General features: G+C 44.2%; 1 protein-coding gene across 1 annotated transcript in view; it reads right to left on the bottom strand.

The window, feature by feature from the left end:
- Positions 1-6315: 6315 nt before the first annotated feature.
- The window catches only part of Helz (helicase with zinc finger), a 142115-nt gene continuing 128154 nt past the window's right edge, over positions 6316-20276 (bottom strand). The window contains exons 29-30 of the mRNA XM_050164283.1: positions 14482-14734; positions 6316-13559 (exon numbers count right to left, since the gene is read on the bottom strand). Of these exons, the coding sequence (XP_050020240.1) occupies positions 13225-13559; positions 14482-14734 (588 nt within the window). The 3' untranslated portion in view covers positions 6316-13224. The remainder of the gene's footprint in view (positions 13560-14481; positions 14735-20276) is intronic.

Here is a 20276-nt window from a genome sequence, read left to right as displayed (position 1 = left end):
AGACACAGACATACACCATAGGTTCTAAGGGGAGGATGGAAACATTCCACAGGGGTCAGTATTATGTCTACCACCATGATGGTCGATGTTGCATGCTATGTGTTGGGTACTGTGTGGCCCACCATGGTGGTTGATGTTGCATGCTATGTGCTGGGTATTGTGTAAGCCACCATAATGGTCGATGCTGCGTTCTATGTGTTGGGTATTGTGTGAGCCACCATGGTGGTCAATGTCGCATGCTATGTGTTGGGTACTGTGTGAGTGAGGGCACAGAGGGAGAAGCTATTTCTTTGTCTTTCAATGCTGAGTGGCTTTAAGTAAAGTCCATGTTCTCTGAGGTTTGCAAGCATTCTCTGGGCACTCAGAGGGTCATGAGGACGGCACCTCTGAAGCTTACAGAAGTCCTGCTTATTTGGAGTCAGATCAGACCACATGAGGTGACATTTTCCAATCCCCCATGGGACATCCATGCCTCTCTCCTTCTGCTCTTGGTGCCCTATCCATATCCTCACATTTAACCTATCTTGGCACAGTTCGGCCAAGTTCCTGATTTTACAGATCTGTTGCGGGAGGTCTTTCCGCCCCTCCAACCAATAGCTGCTGTGATACCAGCCCATTGGGGCATGGTCTCACTCCCTTTAAAAAAGCGGCTATTTCCTCTGCTCGCTCTCTTCTCTTACTGCTCCGCTGGAGACGAGACTCCCTTCCTGGTTGCGCAGATGTCTGTTGTCTGGGATTGTGATCTGTAAGTTTTTTCCCCTTTAAATAAATAACACCCTATTAATCATAACTCCAAACTGGTGTTGCCTTGTTCGTGACTTACGCCTTCACAGATCTTTGAAGCTAAGGCCCATATTTTCTTCAGAATCACTGTAGTAGCTAGACCCTCTCTACACCAGTCATTTCCCCAATCCTGCAGTGTCCAGATAACCTGTAAGCCTAGTCTGTGAACTAGAATGCGCAGTCCACAAGGGAGACCGGGTAAGGCACAACTATGCAAGAACGCCATGAGAGAGAGTAACAGGACACAGTCCTTTGAAGCAAGGAAAGAGTGTGAAAGGGCACCTTCCTGCTCCAGGTCTCCAGTCCCAGCTGTCTCTATCTCCACAGTGGATTCTACACACACACACACACACACACACACACACACACACACACACACTCAAGTCCAATTAATAAGACCAAGCCAGTTGCATTCTCCACAGTGGAACTTAGGGCTCCATAGATACAAGATAGAATTCGTAGAATTCTTTTCCAAGCTGAAGCATGCCAGTTGAAGCCTTCAGTACAGACAGATTTCCCAAGAGCATTGACCGAGGTACAAAGCCAAAGCCACCTTTAATTATACTAAATCACATTCTTCTTCTTCTTCTTCTTCTTCTTCTTCTTCTTCTTCTTCTTCTTCTTCTTCTTCTTCTTCTTCTTCTTCTTCTTCTTCCTCGAAACAATTGATCCTCCACCCTGTTGGTAAGCCAACCCAACAGGAATCATTTTGTTCCTAGATTGCATGTAGGTTCACCTTGCATTGGTCAGCTTTCCATTCCTATAACAGATATCTTGGACAAATCAACTGATAAAGAGGAAAGTATTTTGGTGCACAGTTTTGGAGGCTTCACATGGCTGATTATCTCCTTCACTTTAGACCTGTGGGGGAACAACACAACAGGTCAGATTCATTCACCTCCTTAGGGTCCCATAATCCCCTTCGATGTTGTACTCCCAGGGACCTAAAGACTCAACTTGGTCCCATTTCTTAAAGGGTCCACCACTCTCAATTGTACCATAGGCTTGGGACTGTGCCATTAGCCCATGGGTCTATGGGTCATACTTGTCTAGACCTAACACCTTCAGAAACAGAGGTTGCCACAAGATAAGGTCTAACTGATGACGACTTTCCAGTCATCTGTGACTTTGTCCAAGGTTATGGAATCTTGCTTTAAACTTGGTTACAGAATTAAGGAGACTGAATCTATAAGATCATCTCTTGGAAAAGCCCTTGGGCTAGAGCAGTCACTCCTGGTTAGCTTTATGAAACATCAGGAACAAAGATAACACCCCTTTTCCTGTGAGTTTATTTCTCTTTGAGTTCACCTGACTCCATGTATAGAAAACAAATGCTTGCTGGGCATTGTGGCGCATGGGTTATAAAACCCAGCATCTGGGAGACTGAGTCAGGGGCACAAGAGTTTGAGGGCTAGTCTGGGCTACATAGCAAGACCATGAAAGGGAGAGGGAGAGAGGAGGGGAGAGGGAGAGAAAGAGGGAGAGCATTTTCAGTACTAATTGGAACATTTCTGGAGTCCTGTGCAAGGTCTCTGACCCATATTCTTAGGCACCCACCCACATCCAGACAGCTTGTCATCTACCCATCTTTTTAATTAAGGAGCAAACACCACCAAGTTGCCTTCTCCTCTGGTTCCGTGTGATCAGCCAGCCAGATCCACCCTCAGAGTCCATCGCAGGCTCCTCGGCATCAGCTCCCCACATTTAGCCCATGCTGGGGGATTAGCAACTGTCTCCTGAAAATGTTTAAATCGATTGGTAGAGCATCAGGTTTAATGAGCCGAGGCTGGGCTTAGACTGTAGGTTTTACAAGCTGCAGCTTCTAGCCAAGTTAATTCCCTCCCTTTGTGGATTCCACATCAGCCAGAGCTGCAGATAAAGGGGGATTTTATCTCATTTTCAGAGCTCTGCATGATTATGATAGGTATGTACCATGGGCCCATAGACCAGGCTATCCATCAAAATTAACATAACTGCTGGGCGGTGGGGCACACGCCTTTAATCCCAGCACTCGGGAGACAGAGGCAGGTGGACGTCTGTGAGTTTGAGGCCAGCCTGGTCTATCAGAGCTAGTTCCAGGACAGGCTCTAAAGCTATAGAGAAACCCTGTCTCAAAAACCCAAAATAATAATAATAACAATAATATAGATAAATAAATAATAAAAATATTAAAAATTGGTATAACCACAGTGAAACTGTAAAAGAAAATGTTTTGGGACACCCAGTATGATAGAAAATGGCTTGGGGAACTAACCACTGCTGTTACCACTCGAAGCTGCATGGAGCAAGTAGGAACATCACAGCTTCCTATTCATTCTTCCATCCTGGTCATCCCTCTTGTTGAGGGGGCTGTCATCTGGCCACACTGTGGCCAGTGGAGTGGGGGAGGGCATCTTTGAATTGCTCTTCCTACTAAACCTTGGTATTCCACTCAGCAAACACTCCTGAAGGACTGCCATCTCTGCCATCCAGAGCTCACACGCTCTTCACTTTAATACAAAGATGGAGATTTCATTGCAAGCACCGAGGAAGGGGGCAGTGTTCAAGCTGGGGAGTCCGGGGAGGTAGAATTTGCCCAGTCTCGATTAGTAAGAAGAGCGCCCCAGAGTAGCCTTAGGGGCTGAAAGGGAGTGGTCCAAGACCAAGTAGGGAACTAAGCAAGTCAGGAGCTGCCTGGGGGGCAAATGGTGAGGAAAAGGGAAAGTATCCTCTCTGGACCCCAAGACCAAGTCCTCAGCACAAAGGAGATGTATTTTCCCCAGAGGGACAGAGGGCAGGGATAAGGGACAAAGACAGAAGATAGAAGAAGAGGGAGAAGGGAAAGGGGACAGGCATATTTGCTTAGGAAGAACAAAGGACTGCCTTTGGATAGAGAGGAGGCAGACGTGGCACATAGAAAAATGGAAAAAGGTACAAGAGGGAAACCCCGTGTTAGGATGAGGTGTTAAATTTTAATTGGACATGTTAATTAGGTGAGCCTAAGGGGGCCTTTGATTGCTGGACTTTGGTGGTCACCCTCAGGAGGAAGTGGCCAAAGAAGGGAATAGATGTTGGGGCTAGCTTTAGGAATGTAATCTAGTGGCCTTTAGCAAGGCAGAGGTAAGTGGAGAAATACAAGGCCTGCCCTTACTCGCTGTGAAGATTGTTACTCGCATTGGTTTAGCAATAAAATGCTGATTGACCAGTAGCCAGGCAGGAAGCTGTCTGCAGTCGCCAGGCAGTTGCAGAGGAAGCAAGATGAGAAAGTTGCACTGAGTAAGGTACCAAACCATGTGGCTAACACCAACAAAAGGTATGGGTTAATTTAAGTCGTAAGAGCTAATTAATAATGAGCCTGAGATAATAGATCAAATAGTTTATAATTAATATAGGCCCCTGTGTGTTTCTTTGGGACTGAATGACTGCAGGACAGAAACTTCCATCTACAACATGTTCCAGTGGGCTAAGGTCCCTTCAGTGAGTGGTCTGTGAAGGCTGGGGGTGTTTCTTATTCCAGACCAAGATTTGGGAGCCGGTCATGGGGACTGAGTTAGTAGAGGCTGGGGAGGTACATCAGTGGGTAAAATGCTTGTCATGAAGAGTGAGGGTCTGGGTTTAGATCCTAAAACCCAGTTAAATAAAGCCGGATGCTCTAGCGAACATGGGTAACCTCAGCGCTCCTATGGTGGGATGTGCGGTGGGACAGAAGGACCTGAGAGTTAGCTTGGCATATGAAGTGGTGAGGACAGACACCGAGGTTGTCCTTTGATCTCCACATGTATGTAGTAGCACGTGCACACACATACACACACACACACAACACCCTGCATTCTCACACATATGTGCTGTCTCTCATACATGGAGAGACAGAGAGCTTTTAAAACAAAAGAACTTGGATTCTTCAAACATCACATTAAAAAATGCAGGACATGTGTGGTGTCAAATGTGGTGGTACACACATTTAATGCCAGCACTCAGGAGGCAGAGGACAGCAGATCTCTGAGGTGAAGGCCAGCCTGGTCAATGTACTGAGTCCCAAGCCACATAGTAAAAATATAATTTAAAAATAAAATATGCTGCATTGGAAAACCACTGTGGGTGCTCAGAGAACAGCTTAGACCAGAAAGGGGGACAGCTACTGTTGGTGGAATAAACAGGATAAAAAGGTCATGCAATGCCCAGTTCTTCAAATCCTAAAGATTTCTATCTAACAGGGAGTTGACTGGTTGAGATAAAACCATGTAATTCCAAAAACATGTAATTGAAGAAGAAGGGTCAGTAACAGGCTAAGGACTGCTTGAGTGTTCTAGATTTACCAAGAGCAGTGACAGTGCGCGCGCGCGCGCGCGCACACACACACACACACACACACACACACACACACTCATGCCAGCCCAGCCTTCCCTTCCTTCTGGTTTCTGTGGGATTTCTCACCTTGCTGTTCTGATGAAAGCTGGTGATTAACCACTTACCATGCCTGCTAAAAGTAACCACCTAGGGGTCACCCTTGCATTTATTCACTGACCATGGGCCTTGGGTTACTTCTGCAGAGCAGAGAGCACAACTCCAGGAGTCTCTGAATCCACCACACTTATGTGGAAGAAACCAGTTTTTCTTTTTAAATTCCAGAGGTGGGTGTCCACCCTGTCTAAGCAACATAAAGCAAATTGTCTATTTGCAATGGAGGAGCCATTGATTAGAGTGCTGGCTGCTCTTGCGGAAAACTGGAGTTCAGATCCCAGTACCCACATGGTGATTCACAACTATCTATAACACCAGTCCCAGGGGATCCCATAACCTCTCCTGACTTCCACAGACACCAGGCACACACATAGTGCAAACATACATGCAGTCAAAACATTCACGCACAAAAGATAACCTAAAAATTTTTTTAACAAGATAGATACAGTGCAATGGATTATAAGCTGTTGTCCCGGGGAAAGACCAGCCATGTAATTCGCAATGGCAGCCCTGAAGCATGGTACCTTCAAGCCAGACTAGGGGCACCACATTAATGGGGTGTTAAACAAAAAATATGAGACGGGGAGCAGTGTGCAACCTTCTAGTGCATCTCAAAGCTGCATCGCCACAGACATAAACATTTCTCCAACAGAAACGAGATGGGCTCGGGGCAATTCTCTATGTATTGTGAGGTGTAGTACCAGCCCCTCTTTAATACATCAGTATATACTAGATTAATGACCTCTCAAATTCCGAGCCACACAGGCCTGGTACTAATGACTACAAGACTTGTTAAGAGTAATTCAAACATGTGCTAAAACATAAATAGATCCTGACCTAGAGACTGACACCTTGAAGATCATTTCTATGTTGCCTTTAACCTTCCAGGTGACATTACTTATGCCCAAACGGCTTTTTGCTACTGCTGAAGTGATTTACATCACAGCTCTCCGTAAAGTCACAACCTTCCTTCTTGACAGTGGGCTCTCCTTCCCATGAGCTTTACGGCTTTCTGTGTGTGCTCGTGGCTCCAACCCTTTTCAACATGGAAGGAAAAGACAGAAAGTGCACACAAAATAAACACGCTCCGAATTATTAAAAAGGCATTTTATTATAAATACATTTTAGTTGTAGCAGTAAAATACATTTTGTGTTACCATGAATCTTTTAAAACAAAAGAACTTCACTGACAATGATCACACCATAGACTCCTGGGCTCAAAACATGTCCTAAGGAAGTAGCATAAGCTAAAGGGATTCCAAAAACCAAGTTAGGAAAGACAAAGAGAGGAGAAAAGAAAAGCCTCGGAGGACAGCTTTGGGGTTCTCTATGATACAAAATCATCTTAACTTTTAAGAATAAACTCTTTAGGTATTAGGGCCTCCCACATGAGGTATGATAGACCGCAACGGAACGTAGTCATTGTTATTACTTTTGCCAGAGATTATGCGTAATCAGATGCTGCATAAGTGGTGCTTGCAAGAGACATGGACCAGGGCGCTTTTTACGTGGCCTCCCTCACAGAGGTTTTCCCAGGAGAAGACCCAGAATGAGTCTACTACATGACTCTATCCACCGCTGGCCACATTTAGAGAATTGTAGTTTTTAAAAAACATTAGAAAGACCCTGTGTCACTAACGATTAGGACTCTTTACTAAAATGCAAACCCTATTAGCTTTATAATTTAGAGAAAGTATCTGAACCACTCTATTCACCAGGGATGCTAGCGTTACATATAACTGTTACCTTTATGGTTTTCAAAGAATTGGGTCAGATGGCTGGCACAGAGACCAAATACAGTACTTGATGTATATAATGTCTTAAAGACGGATTTATAGGAGCAGGACCCTTCCTCTGTGTGTGTGGGAAGGGGTGTTACTGAGAAACAGTCTCAGCTATAACTGACGCTCTGGGACTTTAACCTGGACCTCCTGAAAGATACAAAGTGGTATCATGCAAGACAAATCGCAAATAAACCAAAATCCCTCATAAGCTGGGAGTGCATAGAGGAAGCTGTGCTGGGCACGCCAGCAATCTGCAGCTAAAGCTTCCGGACCTCTCAGGGAGTAAGTACTGGGGGCTAAGAATTCTAAAACTGCATTCTAGGATGGCCACTGTGGATTATACCTCTACACCTATGCCTTTCTACACTCTATTACCTTAAACATAGATTTGTTTTCTTGCTAGTAACAGTAAATTCAAAGCCAAACGAAAAAAGAGAAGCAGAGCCCAATACCCGCAGAGCTGCAGCCCAGGCTGAATGTTAAACACAACACACAAATGTGAAAATATCCAAAGACCTGTCAGGTTTATTCTGTTGTAGGCAGTTTCTTTCTCAACAGTAACTTGCCCACCCATGTCTGCTATGACTTAGGGGCCACTCATGCTGTGGAGGTGGTGTGCTCCCCTCAACTCTTCCGCAAACATACAGAGTTCTTCAAGGTAGCAAGGGAATCAGAAACAATTGCTTTTTCTCCGCCATATACAATACCCATGTTCTCCCTACCACTGCTGGCATGGCAGAGAGCCCAAATAACTTGGTTAACCTGAGAAACATATAATATGAAAGTAAATTCTTTGCCCTAGCCCCCAACACACATACCAGAGAAGAAGGATTAAAAGCTCTAGACTCCATTATTCGGGGACTATGTTTCTGATGCTCGTCACTGCCACCCTCGGACAGGGACTCCTGCACTGAGAGCCTCGAGAAGTGCGAATGCCCTCTCGGGGCACCCGATGGCTTCTTCCCACAAACGCACAGCTTCCAGGTAACAGCCCGGCAGCTCCGCCCCTAATGACAAACTCACCCTAGACATGAAAGCCCCTGCACCCTAATGAGAAGTGGCAGAGACCCCAAAGGTAGAGAGAGCTTTTTCCATGAATGGGCCACTTATGGGATCAGAATTATTAAAGTGACCCAAGAGTAAAGAAATGGAAAATGCTCCAACTTTCTCTAGACCAGTGGGGTCCCTGGACAGCTGTGGTGGGCCCCCTGGTGGGGGTGGGGACAGGGGTCTTCTGTACGTCAACAACCCGTCCAGGGGAAGCTGAGGCCATTCAGTTTCACAATCACTTTCTTTTTCTTTTTTGCTCTATCTTGCTCACAATTTCACAATCTTAAAATATGACAGATTTGTAAATAGCTATCACTATATGTAATTTGCCACCCTTTCCCCCTTACTTTCAAACATTAAAATACTAAAACAATATTCCATAAAAATCAAAATTTCTTAGAAGGTAATATTGATTTCCCCTCCCATACATCATTCTAAGGCAGGCAACCACATGCTAGTATGCTAAATAAAGTACAGACCTCATATGAGGTAGAAATAGCCAAAAAGACCCCCTAAAACATACTGAAAAATCTCAATATTGTTTAATGAACTCATAGAATTATATAAAACTTACTATGCTTTATGTTTAATATTTGTATCAAAATAAAATCTCTCTGTTGAACAAATTGCAAGTAAAGTCTGGTCTACCACGCTCATGACTGAAACGACAAGACACATGGGCTACTTCTTGAAACTCACTTCAGAAAGCTGTAGGCTCCCACTGTAGAAATGGGCTGGGATTTAACCGTGGCTCTCAAGCCTACGTCTAGATTCTACTCGGTACCTCCCTTTCGATGAGGCCTTCTTTAAAGATCACTCCAAAGCAGTAGAGTATTTTTAGTAGGTTCGAGTGTCTGAATGTTACACTAAAACTTTAAAAAAAAAAAATGGTTCAACCTGATATTCTAGCTTAGAGTCAATGACATAATGCCACTTTTCTGATATCATAGTAGGACATTAAATTCTAGTGAAGATCCCCCCCCTTCAGCGGTCTTGGGATTGCATATTAAACAGGGATCAAGCTGGCAAGTGTGAATCTAGCAGCCTTGTCAAAGGGAATGTGAGCGCCCTGCAGACCGACGTGATGTGAGCTCTGTCTGGGCACACGATGATGGGGGACATACTAAGTGATCTTCGGAACAGGAAGTGGCCAACGCACCGTTCTCTTTTCTAGGCAGTCTGAACGGCGATCAGAAGACAAGCCAGAGCTACCAAGACATGTGTACCTGTATGGGTTTTTTTTTTTTTTTTTTTGCTTCTGGTAGAAGCACGGTTTCCATATGCAGAAGGGAAGGCAAGAAAAACATTGTCGACTTACGGCGAAAAGGCAAGCTGAACTCTGAGGAAGTGGGAAAGGTGGGCGGGGAAGGATGAATAGTCTAGTAAGATTTGAAAGCAGTAATGTATATGTTTTACTAGATGGGAAGTTTGAATCTTTCATTTTTATAGAATTTTTCTATTAACAAAACTCTCCACTATGCAATGATTTCACGCATGGCATCTTTCACACATGGGCACCTCCTAAAAGTCAACTATTTAAGGACATCTAACTTATTCCATGACAATAGTTGAAATACTCAGATTTAACCTACAATTGTTTACACACCCTGCCCCTTAGTCACAGTGGTTAGAGATACGTTCTTTTAGGTTTTCAGTTGTGCTCTCGGAATGAAACCGATCCAACAGAACCATCGGCTACACTAGGGCAATACAACACAACATATGAGCTCGAGGTTAAAGCCAGTTAGCTTCTTCAGGACTGCAGTGCCTTCGGAAACAAGGAACCCTCTTCCCTAAATAGGCTCAAGAGACAGCTGTGTTTAATTGGGTAATGCTTATTCCACAAGATTTCTGCTTAACTTACTTACCCTGCAGTTCTCTGAACAGAAAAGATCAGTTGACGCTCAGACCAAACCTGAACTCATCCTAGAATCTTGATTAGAACGAAATGATACAAAAATAACCCACACCAGGCAGTTGGATGCGTTCCGCACGCAAGGCGGCCCACACAGAAAGCATGTCTGTGTGAGGCCAGGAAGACTGAGGTCGTTAGTCTGAATGGTCAGTAATTAACCACGGACTGATCAAGACAAGATGTTATGATTAGCAATGGCAGAGCTAGAATGGGCTTCTTTGAAGAAAACACACCAGAAAATATCCATGATACAGGAATGAGGCTGGTCAGACTTCAACAGGAATCCATTTTTAGATCAAGAGGGAAAGGGGGACCAAACTTAGCATGAATTATCACCTAAAAGAGAAAGAAAGAAAAAGATGAAGGAAAGGAGGGAGGGAGGAAAAGAGGGAGGAGGGAAAAGAAATATCTCAAGTTGTGGTGTACTGTAAAAACAGTACTGGCAAGGACAACAAAACTCCACTGATAAAAAAAACAAAGAAATGAAAGAAATCATAAAATGACCTCAGAAGAAATCCACCCAGAAGAGCATCACAGAGCTATCAAGTTTTCTTTAAAAAAAAAAGGTGTGCTTATGTATGTAAACAAACATATATATATATACACAACACACACACACGTATGTATGTGTGCTCCATCTGAGCTCTAAGGTTGAATCTAATGAGTGAAAGAAGCTATATCATGACACTAACTAACCCTGCCAAAATACCCAAGTAACAGCCAAGAGCAGCAGTAAGACCTCACAACGGTTCTGATGAGACTGCTGAAGACTGTTACAAGATGCTGGGCTTAAGTGATAGGCTCCTTTGAGTCCAGACAGGAAGACAGGAGGGAGCTGGGTTCAAACACGCACTGTATGCAGAACATGAAAACACAGAAACAAATCCTCTACCTGCTGCAGAAAAAGGAAGAGATGGGAACACTCAGACAGTCACCTAGGGAGTAGCTAGTGTCATTTCTTAGAAATAACCACTTGGAGAATGTCACTGCAATCTGATGGGTTCCTCATCCAGGCATCCCACCATCAGTGTTTCTCTATAAGATGATAGGGCACACACAGCACAGGTGACTTTAGCTAAATATAAATAATTTAAAAACTGATATTGTTTTAGAGGTTCAAGTATGAGAAAAGAAAACTAGGCAATATTCCGCTGACAAGAGGTGAACCGGAGTTGACAGCATAGTTCCATCTGGATTAGCAAAACGGCTCTGAGCACTTGCCCAGCGTGTGCTGCTGTCCTGTGGGTCTGCATGTGTGCGGGCAGGGCTGTCACGATGGGACGGACAGCCTCATCATGGGGGAGTCCTACTTCTTGTTTGGGCACAGAGTTAGAAAACCAGTCCTGTGGCAAAAGCTGTCTTGTTTAACCTAAAACACACCCAAAATACATGGGGATGTCACATCACGCACAGAGCGTGGTACCCTGGCCCACTAGCTCCACTTCCCTGCTGTGATGTGTAATATCCATTAACATATCTCCAGTTTGTAGGTCCACATCTGCCACCTCAAAAGAGTGCTCGGTCTGAGACAGGAAGCCAGGTAGCAATGGCTCAGTCCCGAGCACAAAGAGGGAACTAAATTAGAGAGGTGGCCGTCATTGATCCTGGAGTTGGCTAGTCCTTATCCAAGGCCGCCTTTTATCCCACAGTGTCTGGGAGTTCCAGGAGGCTGGAGATGGCTGCCATAGACTAACTCCTAGTCATACAGATGTAATTCTACCTTCCCCTTGCCACTTTCAACCCAGTTTAAAATGTTCTATCAAAATAACCTTCCAGAAAACTATGCTTGAATGATCACCAGGAAGGTTGGGCTCTTCTGAAATATCCCCTGGGCTCATCTTAATTTAAAAAGAAATATATATATATATATATTAAAAAGAAATATATATATATATATATATATTAGTCTCAAGATATCTCAGAAATACAAAATTAGAGCTACTGGGTCAGAAACAATGACATTCATTACTTCAAATGCATTAAAGAACACATGGGAAGGACAGAAACTTCTTCCTCCCTCTCAACGTCACCCGAAACAACTGTCAGGCTGGGGACTACTGCAGACAGCTGTTAATGAGTTCAAGGGGGAACTTCAGAAGAATCAAAAGATAGGAAACATGCCCCAGATTTGATCGATTTTTGGACAAACTTTCTTTTTCCTTTAATGATCTTCCTCAAACAGAACAACTAGAAATATCTTAGACTTACCATGTGTAATGTCATATCTTAATGTAAACATCAAAGAAGGTACCAAGATTTTCACTGGAGGAAAAGAAAGCCAAACCTTTAGTCGGCACAGTCCTTTCTGCCCTGGAGGAGAGGCCAGGCTACAAACATCACACATGCAGAATGAGAGAGAAGGTTTTGTCTCACTGAATTCACGCAGTTTTAAAACAGTTATCAAGTCTACTAAGCACCAACAATCCTAAAAGTTTTTCAGCTTCATGATTTGTTAAAAAAAAAAAAAAACCACTATCAAATTAACATTAAAAACAAACTAAAAGTGTTGCTTCTCAAAAAAACAAACCAAACCAAAACTAAGTATGCCACTAGGTTTTGGGTTTTTTTTTTTATTTTTTTTTTGTGGGTTTTTTTTCTTTTGCTTTATTTTTTTTTTTCACATTTCAAAACCCAGTGGCATATAGAATACATGGGTAAAGAAGGCCTTGACCTCTACCCTACGCTGATGGAGAGAACAGCATGTCACAGATAGTCTAAAACTCTGAAAGTTTTAGAATGCAGCATCCTGTCACAAAAAAAAAAAAAAAAAAACTGATAAAGTATTTAGAAGATGCTGCCCCTTTATTTAAAAAAATTTTTAAATGAATTTAAGCAAAAATAACATCCATTTGTACATCAACTGGCCATTTCTGGTACAGAAACCCAGCGTATGGTAATATTATCGAATAAATGTAAATGCTACTTAACATTTTTTTCTTTTTAAATACATTTTAGACAAACTTTTTTCTTTTTCTTTTTTTATAGTTGCACAATTAACCTCTTAGCTGCTAGCTTGATGCAAACATATGTAACAATACACAAATTTAAAAATATTTTTATTCTACATAAAAGCTGTCAAAGTTCTGACTCACATCAAAAATGCAAAATAATAGGATATACTTTTAAACTTAGGCGCAGGTCTAGCAGCAAGGGTCTGAGAGCGCGGTCAGCGTTGGGCAGAGGGCTGCACACAGAGGAGCCTGCCACCTCAACTCTACTAACAAATAGGAACTGAACACTCTGAGAGCGCGGTCACTTGAAGTAGGAGTAGAAGCCGTTGCTGCCCGGGCTGCTGCCCAGGCTGAGCTCCTGGAACAGGGACAGTGGGTCGCTGCCCTTCTTGGCCTGCTCGGGTGGTGGCCTGGGCTTGGGCGGGGCCCGCAGAGCACTGGCATAGGACATGGCGGGCTTGCTCCCTGCCGGGCTCTGCTGGCTGCTGCTGTTGGCCGACTCTGCGATCTGTTTGTTGGGCATAAGGGGTGGGAACTGGCCGAGGTGCTGCAGCACCGTGTAGTTGAAGGAACTGGACACCTCCGCGCTGTCGGGCTTCAGCTGATCCTCAACGGGTTTGACAGTCTTGGGTGGCGCTAGAAACAGAGAACAGGAACAGGGTTTACCAGGGGCGCAGGAGCGCAGCCTGCACACGGGTTCCTCGGTCTTAGAGAAAGCAAGGGCAGTTTAGCTCAAGCACACATAGCTTCAGCCATAGGATGTAAAACCACACTTTAAGCCCCTTTTCTTTAAGAATCACCAAGAAAGGCCGGGCGGTGGTGGCGCACACCTTTAATCCCAGCACTTGGGAGGCAGAGGCAGGCGGATCTCTGTGAGTTCGAGGCCAGCCTGGTCTACAACACAGAAACCAATGTCAACAGAGGCTGGAAGGTGTGCTGACAGATAAACACTCATCTGCCTGGGAAGTTGGGCTACTGTGAACCAGAACACACTTGTAGCAGCAGCAAACCTGGTTCAGGGGCACCGGGTCTACCCGCTACAGACACTCCCATTTCTTGTAATGCACATTTACACTGAAATGTTTTAGTTTTCCAAACGAGATCTCAGTATGTAGCTTAGGCTGCCTTTGAACTCTTGATCTTCCTCCTTGGCCTTCTTGGTGCTGGGGTGCAGGTGTGCACCAATATACCGATAACTTAGAATGTTACATTCTAAGTGACATGGAAGATGAGAGGGAAAACGTGGAAACATCGAATTTCCACCTGTCTTCCCAGGCAGTGGTGTAGTCCATCAACACATAGCTTCGTTTCCAATCTTTTACCACTTACTTAACACTAGTGTGTGTGTGTGTGTGTGTGTGTGTGTGTGTGTGTGTGTAGACAGAAAGAGAGAGAGAAGGGGAGGGGAGATAGAGAGAGAGCACCCATGCACCCTTGCAAAGACACAGTGGCTTTTGAGCGATTTCACGTGGGCAGGACTGACAGGAAAGAGGCCCATAAATATTGAGGCACTGAGGAATCAAAATAGGCTTTCTAGAAACTCACCCATTCCTCTTACCTATCAACTCTCTGGGCTGAGCAGTCCTGCTGGGTCCATTGCACGGAATGTTCTGGTAGGGGGTAGACGAGGTGGTGTTAGCCCAGGACTCAGGGGCTGGGAAGCTGAGAGCAGACGGGCGGCTGTGGTCCTGCAGTTCTTTGCCCTGAGCCAGACTGCCTTGGGGAGCACTTGCCTCTTCCGCACAAGGCTGGGCTGAGCTAGATGAAATTCTTCTTTGGTACAAGGGCCGACCAGGTCCTCTGGGCTCATACTACACAAAGAAAAGGATGCGTGGTGAGTCTGAGCGCCTCCTCCCATTCCCGTATCACTTTCGGATCCTCACAGAGCAGGACAGATTCTCAAGGAAATTCTCTTCCGTGGTATAGGGCCCTCTCCTCTTCAGCTTCTCCCCTTTAAAATGCAGCAGGTACTCCAACCTGGTGTCAGGAAACCTGGGCCTGAAACTCATCTTTGGACGGTCCCTCCCTATGTGGTCCTGTGCCCAGCTGTCTTTAGTTATAAAGCCACATATAAAGCCATTCTCTGGAATAGCTCTTCCAGAGAACAGCAGAGCTTGGGTATGAATAGGAGTCCCCAAGTCGGCCGACCCACGGAGCTGGGCCAGAGCCACTGGGCATCCCAGCTTCTGCTCAGTTGCTCTGCTCGGCCCCGCCAGCAAGATCCGTCTCCTCTAGCATAAGCACTCCTTACTGACTTCACCGTCTGTCTCCCAGTTAATCAGCTGATACGGAACACTCGTTACTTTCTCTACAATAGTCTTTTCACAGGTTTAAAACCCAATTAACTTATGTATCTCCTCCTCTCTAAATTTCCTAAAAGTATGCAAGCCAAACTCCCTTGGCTTCCTGACAAAGGCCTATTTGATCACCATTTCAAGACGTAGTGACAGCTGGGGCTCTCCAGTTCGGGCCTGACTGTGGTAGGTACTGGGTGTCAGCTGCAGTGACAGACAGTACAGAACAACCTGTCTAGAGCCTAGCCAGCAGGACTCGATTTCAGGTCTTGCCTTAGACCTCCAAGTGTCACCTAGGAAATTCATCTACATAATGGATCACCTCCAGCACACACTTCCTCTTGGGACTGTAGAAAGTACTAATAAGCTAGAAATGGAGGGTGTTCAGGGTGGCCCCTGGTGCCTGCAAAGAGCCAACTGTTTTATCCTGTTTTACGGTCCTTAAAAGGTGCTAGGCAGGAAAGCCAACCCCTCGGAAGTGCTCATTCTCCAGGCCAGACAACCCTTGAGTGACTGATCAAATGGTTTGTGCAGTCATTTTTGTAAGGAAGACTTTTAGCTCTTGAAGTGAAGATGGAGTGTCTTTTAATTGTCATCCTGGGAATTCCGCCCTGTTGCTGTCTGCACGGACCACACTTTCCAGCCTTTATATGTGAATGCTAATGCACTAATGTCGGCCAGGGGCTCAAAGAGAGCAGACCGTAAGAGCCCAGTGACACAGAACACTGCGCACGGTCACTTCATAAGCCCTGTCTTTAACAGGCACCTAGACCAACAGTATAGATCATGGGGAGACACAGGAATCTATCAGAAAATTACATAAATACAATGAAAGAAAAACAAACAAGGTCTATAGGTTCAGCTATCGCATACACGAAGGTGAACGTGTGGAAGGCTATCTTCATCAGACTTGTTCCTCACAGGTTAGATGGCTATGGGCGAAGGAACAGACAGCAAATGAAAATGGTTTATACACCAAATAAGGAAAGGTTTCATTCCTTTGGTCTCAATTCTTAACTTTTATTTCCTTGTTCAACCCACTGACTGCAACCTCCAACAAGCACTCTACCCTGCTACCTTTTCTCTTTTCTTTTTCCCTTCCCTCTTTTGTTCTTTTCATTGCTCATCAATCTCCACACCCCCTTTGCTTTCCCATCTTTCTTTTGGAGACAAGTCTCTCCACGTAGCCCAGGCTTGTCTTGACCACCTAGGCTCAAGCGACCCTCAGCATGCCAGCAGCTGGGACTGAGGTGTGTACCACTGTGACTTAATCTCCTAACTTCTCTCTAATGCAGAGTCTTCCCATTAACCACACTGGTGGCTGCGGACGTGTACAGACCCCTTGCAGCAGGTGCAAGTTTCTTTCTACTTTGTGTGACTGTGTGTGGGTTGGGAGTAAGGAGGATGGTGGGTTGTTTTTGTTTTCAGAAGGGGAGATATCTATTGAGATGATCATGTGATCTTTTTCCCAGACTGTTAACATGGTAGGTTACACACTGATTTACTTCCAAATACTGCACCAGCCAGATAAGCTGCACAGGGTCATGGTGTATTGTTCTCTTCTTCGTGCCTGGCTGAATTCAATTTGCTGTTCTGTTGAGGATAGCTACATTCTTGCCATAGAAATAAGCCTATAGTTTTCATCTTTGTACTGTCTCTGTCCTGCTTTGGAAACAGTAATGGTGGCTTTATGCAATTAACTGACACATTTTCCCTTTCATTCTCTGGCAATGATTATAATTGGTAAATCTTCTTTACATATTTGGAGAAATTCAGTAGTGAAACAATTCTTGTCCAAGAGAGCTCTCTCTTGAAGTGGTTTAACCATAAATTCTAGTCTTCAACAGCTAGATGTCCATGCCTATGACATTTCTGCATTGCTGCCAGGTTTTTGAAAGTGTGTGGACTTCAGGGATGTGGCCCATCTCACCTACACTTTTGAAAACTGTGTGCAACCTTCCTACTTTCTTGCAAAGACACCTACATGATAGTGACATAGTTCCTTTTGTTCCTGGTATCAGTAGCCAGTGTCTTCTCTTTTTTCCTCTTGTCAATCATTTTTTGGGGGGTGGGGGAGCTAAAAATATTCTAATACAGACTGAAGCATGAGGATTAAGGAGGGGCACTCAGAAGAATAAACTCGGCTGAAGGTGTGGGTCTCAGCTTGTTTTCCAATGAGAGGAAACAGCCTGGGCTTTGTGCCTGCTCCTAGAGCAGGACACCTACAGTAGCCTTTAGCCTAGGGAGTCCACGATTGGCAGTTGGCATGAAGGACTCTTTCCCTTCATGGCCTCATAATTTTTCCTGTCTTTCTGTTCTACTTCAATTCTCCCTGAGACTCTGATCCTCAATCTTAAGGGTTGCGGAAGGCTAAAAAGTCCATTTTCTGTAATCCCTCCGATGTCTATGACCCTACCTCTCAACCTGTCTGCACTAGGGCGGACACCAGGGTATGAGTGTGAGCACTGGAACATCACCATTTCAAGGGAATCAACAATGCTTCCGAGGGAGTCCAGATAAGACTTCAGGGTACCAGCATTTGGGAGATGAGGCACAGCTTCCCACTGTGACCCTCAGCAGCCTCAGGAGTTCCCAGACCTCAGGGCCTTCAACTCACAGATTTGCAAAATTCAAAGCAAGAGTTTCCACACTACCCAGCAGCACACCCAAGGTATGCAGGTTTAGCATGCCTAGTGAGAGAGAAAGAGGGGGTTATGCGGAAGAAAGTTAGACTCTTCCTGGTCTCACTAAATGCTATCTTTCCCTTTACAAAGAACCAACTGTGAGGGGCTGGAGAGATGGCTCAGCGGTTAAGAGCACTGCCTGCTCTTCCAAAGGTCCTGAGTTCAATTCCCGGCAACCACATGGTGGCTCACAACCATCTGTAATGGGGTCTGGTGCCCTCTTCTGGCCTGCGGGCAGACACACAGACAGAATATTGTATGCATAATAAATAAATTAAAAAAAAAAAAAAAAAAAAGAACCAACTGTGAGTTTCGTGGACTCTTTCTTGTCTATTGTTTTCTGTAGTTATTAGCCGTCCTGAAATCTGTCTTCATCATTCTCATTTCCTGGAGTTTATCTTGCTCTTCCTTTAGAATTTCTTCTTTCTACTTTAAGCATTATACATCCCCTCTGATGCTGCTGTGACAGCAATGCACGAATTCAGGCGCACCGCATTCTTACTCTAACACACAATAGCCACTGATCTGCATTATACACAGACATCTGGGAAACAAAAACCAGAATGGGATTCTTAAAAGATTAGCGTCCAGATACAGAATGAGATATCAAAAAGTGTAGCTACAATGTGCTGACAATTCAAATACATAACGATACTTGATTCAGAATGATATTCAAAGTGAAAACAGGAAGAGAAAGCCTCAACACCATCCTTGAATCCTGCTAATACACTGATTTATTACCCTAAAAAATGAATAAAGGACATAAATTATTTAGTTGCCTTTTCCATATAGACTATATTTTAGTATCTAATATGCAATGATGAAACTCCTCCTTCATATAAGAAAAATAAATACAAAAAAATTTAAAATTTTTTAAAAATACTATTTGTCATCCTAATAAAACAAAAGACTAAAAGAAACAGCCATCAGCATCTGCTAGGTCAGGAAAGTCGGGAACTACACTTGACAGGTCAGATTGATACCTGACCCTCATCTCAGCAGCCAAGTTACCATCAGCAAAGTGGGGAAACTAAACACCGCCTGCATCTCCTTCCACACGCATATGAATATAAATATTCACTGAAAACAAAATTGTATTACATTCTGCTTGATAATTTCTTGTTCACATGTCACAGATAGAGACTGAGGAAATGACTCGGGGGTTAAGAGCACTTAATGCTTTGCAAAAGACTGACACCCACATGGTAGCTAATAATCATCCATAACCCAGCTGCAAGGCTCTGGCAGCCTCCTCTGGCCTCTCTGGGCACCAGGCACGCACACTTATATATGTGCAAGCAAAACACTAATACACATAAAATAAATCTTTTTAAGAGTCAGAGATATTTTCCTGTGTCATGAAAACTCTTCTAACATCATATTTGATATTTATTTAAACATATCTTTTCATTTTCCCACCACTCAAAGAAACTTCCAACTATGAAACACTCTCATGTCCTACTAATGGCTTAGATTCCCTAAGGTTAGCACTGTATACTTAAAGCCATGCGCCTGCAGTTTGGTACAAAGACATCAAAAAAGAAAAATCAGAAAGAAAGAATTGGCACTGTGACAGGCAATGCTGAGGCAAGTGAAAAACCTAAAAGTTCTTTTCAAATATTGCCTTAGTTTTATTGTAGATATAAAGCAAAACAAAACAACAAACTCTAATGGTTTTCACGAACATGGTATTATAATTGTAGAACAAAAACAAAGGTAATCCAGAATAATTGCTTGATTTTTTTTTTCCCTTAGTGATGGGCAAGCTTTGTGTCACTGAGCCTCTCTAGCCGAAAAATTCCAATGTAAAAAGCAATGATACAAATAGGCTTGTATCCTATATTGTATCTTCTTATAAGAAATGCAATGGCTCTGCGGTGGTAGCGCACGCCTTTAATCCCAGCAAGCAGGAGGCAGAGGCAGGCGGATCTCTGAGAGTTTGAGGCCAGCCTGGTCTACAAGAGCTAGCTCCAGGACAGCCGGGGCTACACCAGAAAAACCCTGTCTCAGAAACCCCCTCCCCCCTCAAAAAAAAGGTAAAGAAAAAGAAAAGCAGACAGACACGACAGTGGAATGGTCGTGACTCTCTGACAGAGTGTTCGTCAGCTTGGGGCCACCTAAGGAAAGCACCTCTCAGGAAAGGTCACTTGTGAATTGGCCAGCTGTGCTTTCCTACCCCCAAAGAGCAGATCATAACAAGACAACGCTCCAGCTAAGAGAAGTCTGCACCACGGAGGCATTCTGGGCTGCCTCAACTTCACCTGACTGCTTACTCTTCTTCAAAGTGTACGGTCAGGCATCAGGATGCCTCTTACAAGCAAAGCCAGACTGAATAGGATACAGTTTATAGAGGAGTTTACCCTACAACTTAGAAC

This window comes from Alexandromys fortis, unplaced genomic scaffold, assembly GCF_014885135.2.
Source record: "Alexandromys fortis isolate MF-2015 unplaced genomic scaffold, M_Fortis_MF-2015_v1.1 scaffold_156, whole genome shotgun sequence".
NCBI lineage: Eukaryota > Metazoa > Chordata > Mammalia > Rodentia > Cricetidae > Alexandromys > Alexandromys fortis.
The sequence above is the reverse complement of the archived record's forward strand: the minus strand, read 5'-3'. Positions and strand labels throughout refer to the sequence as shown.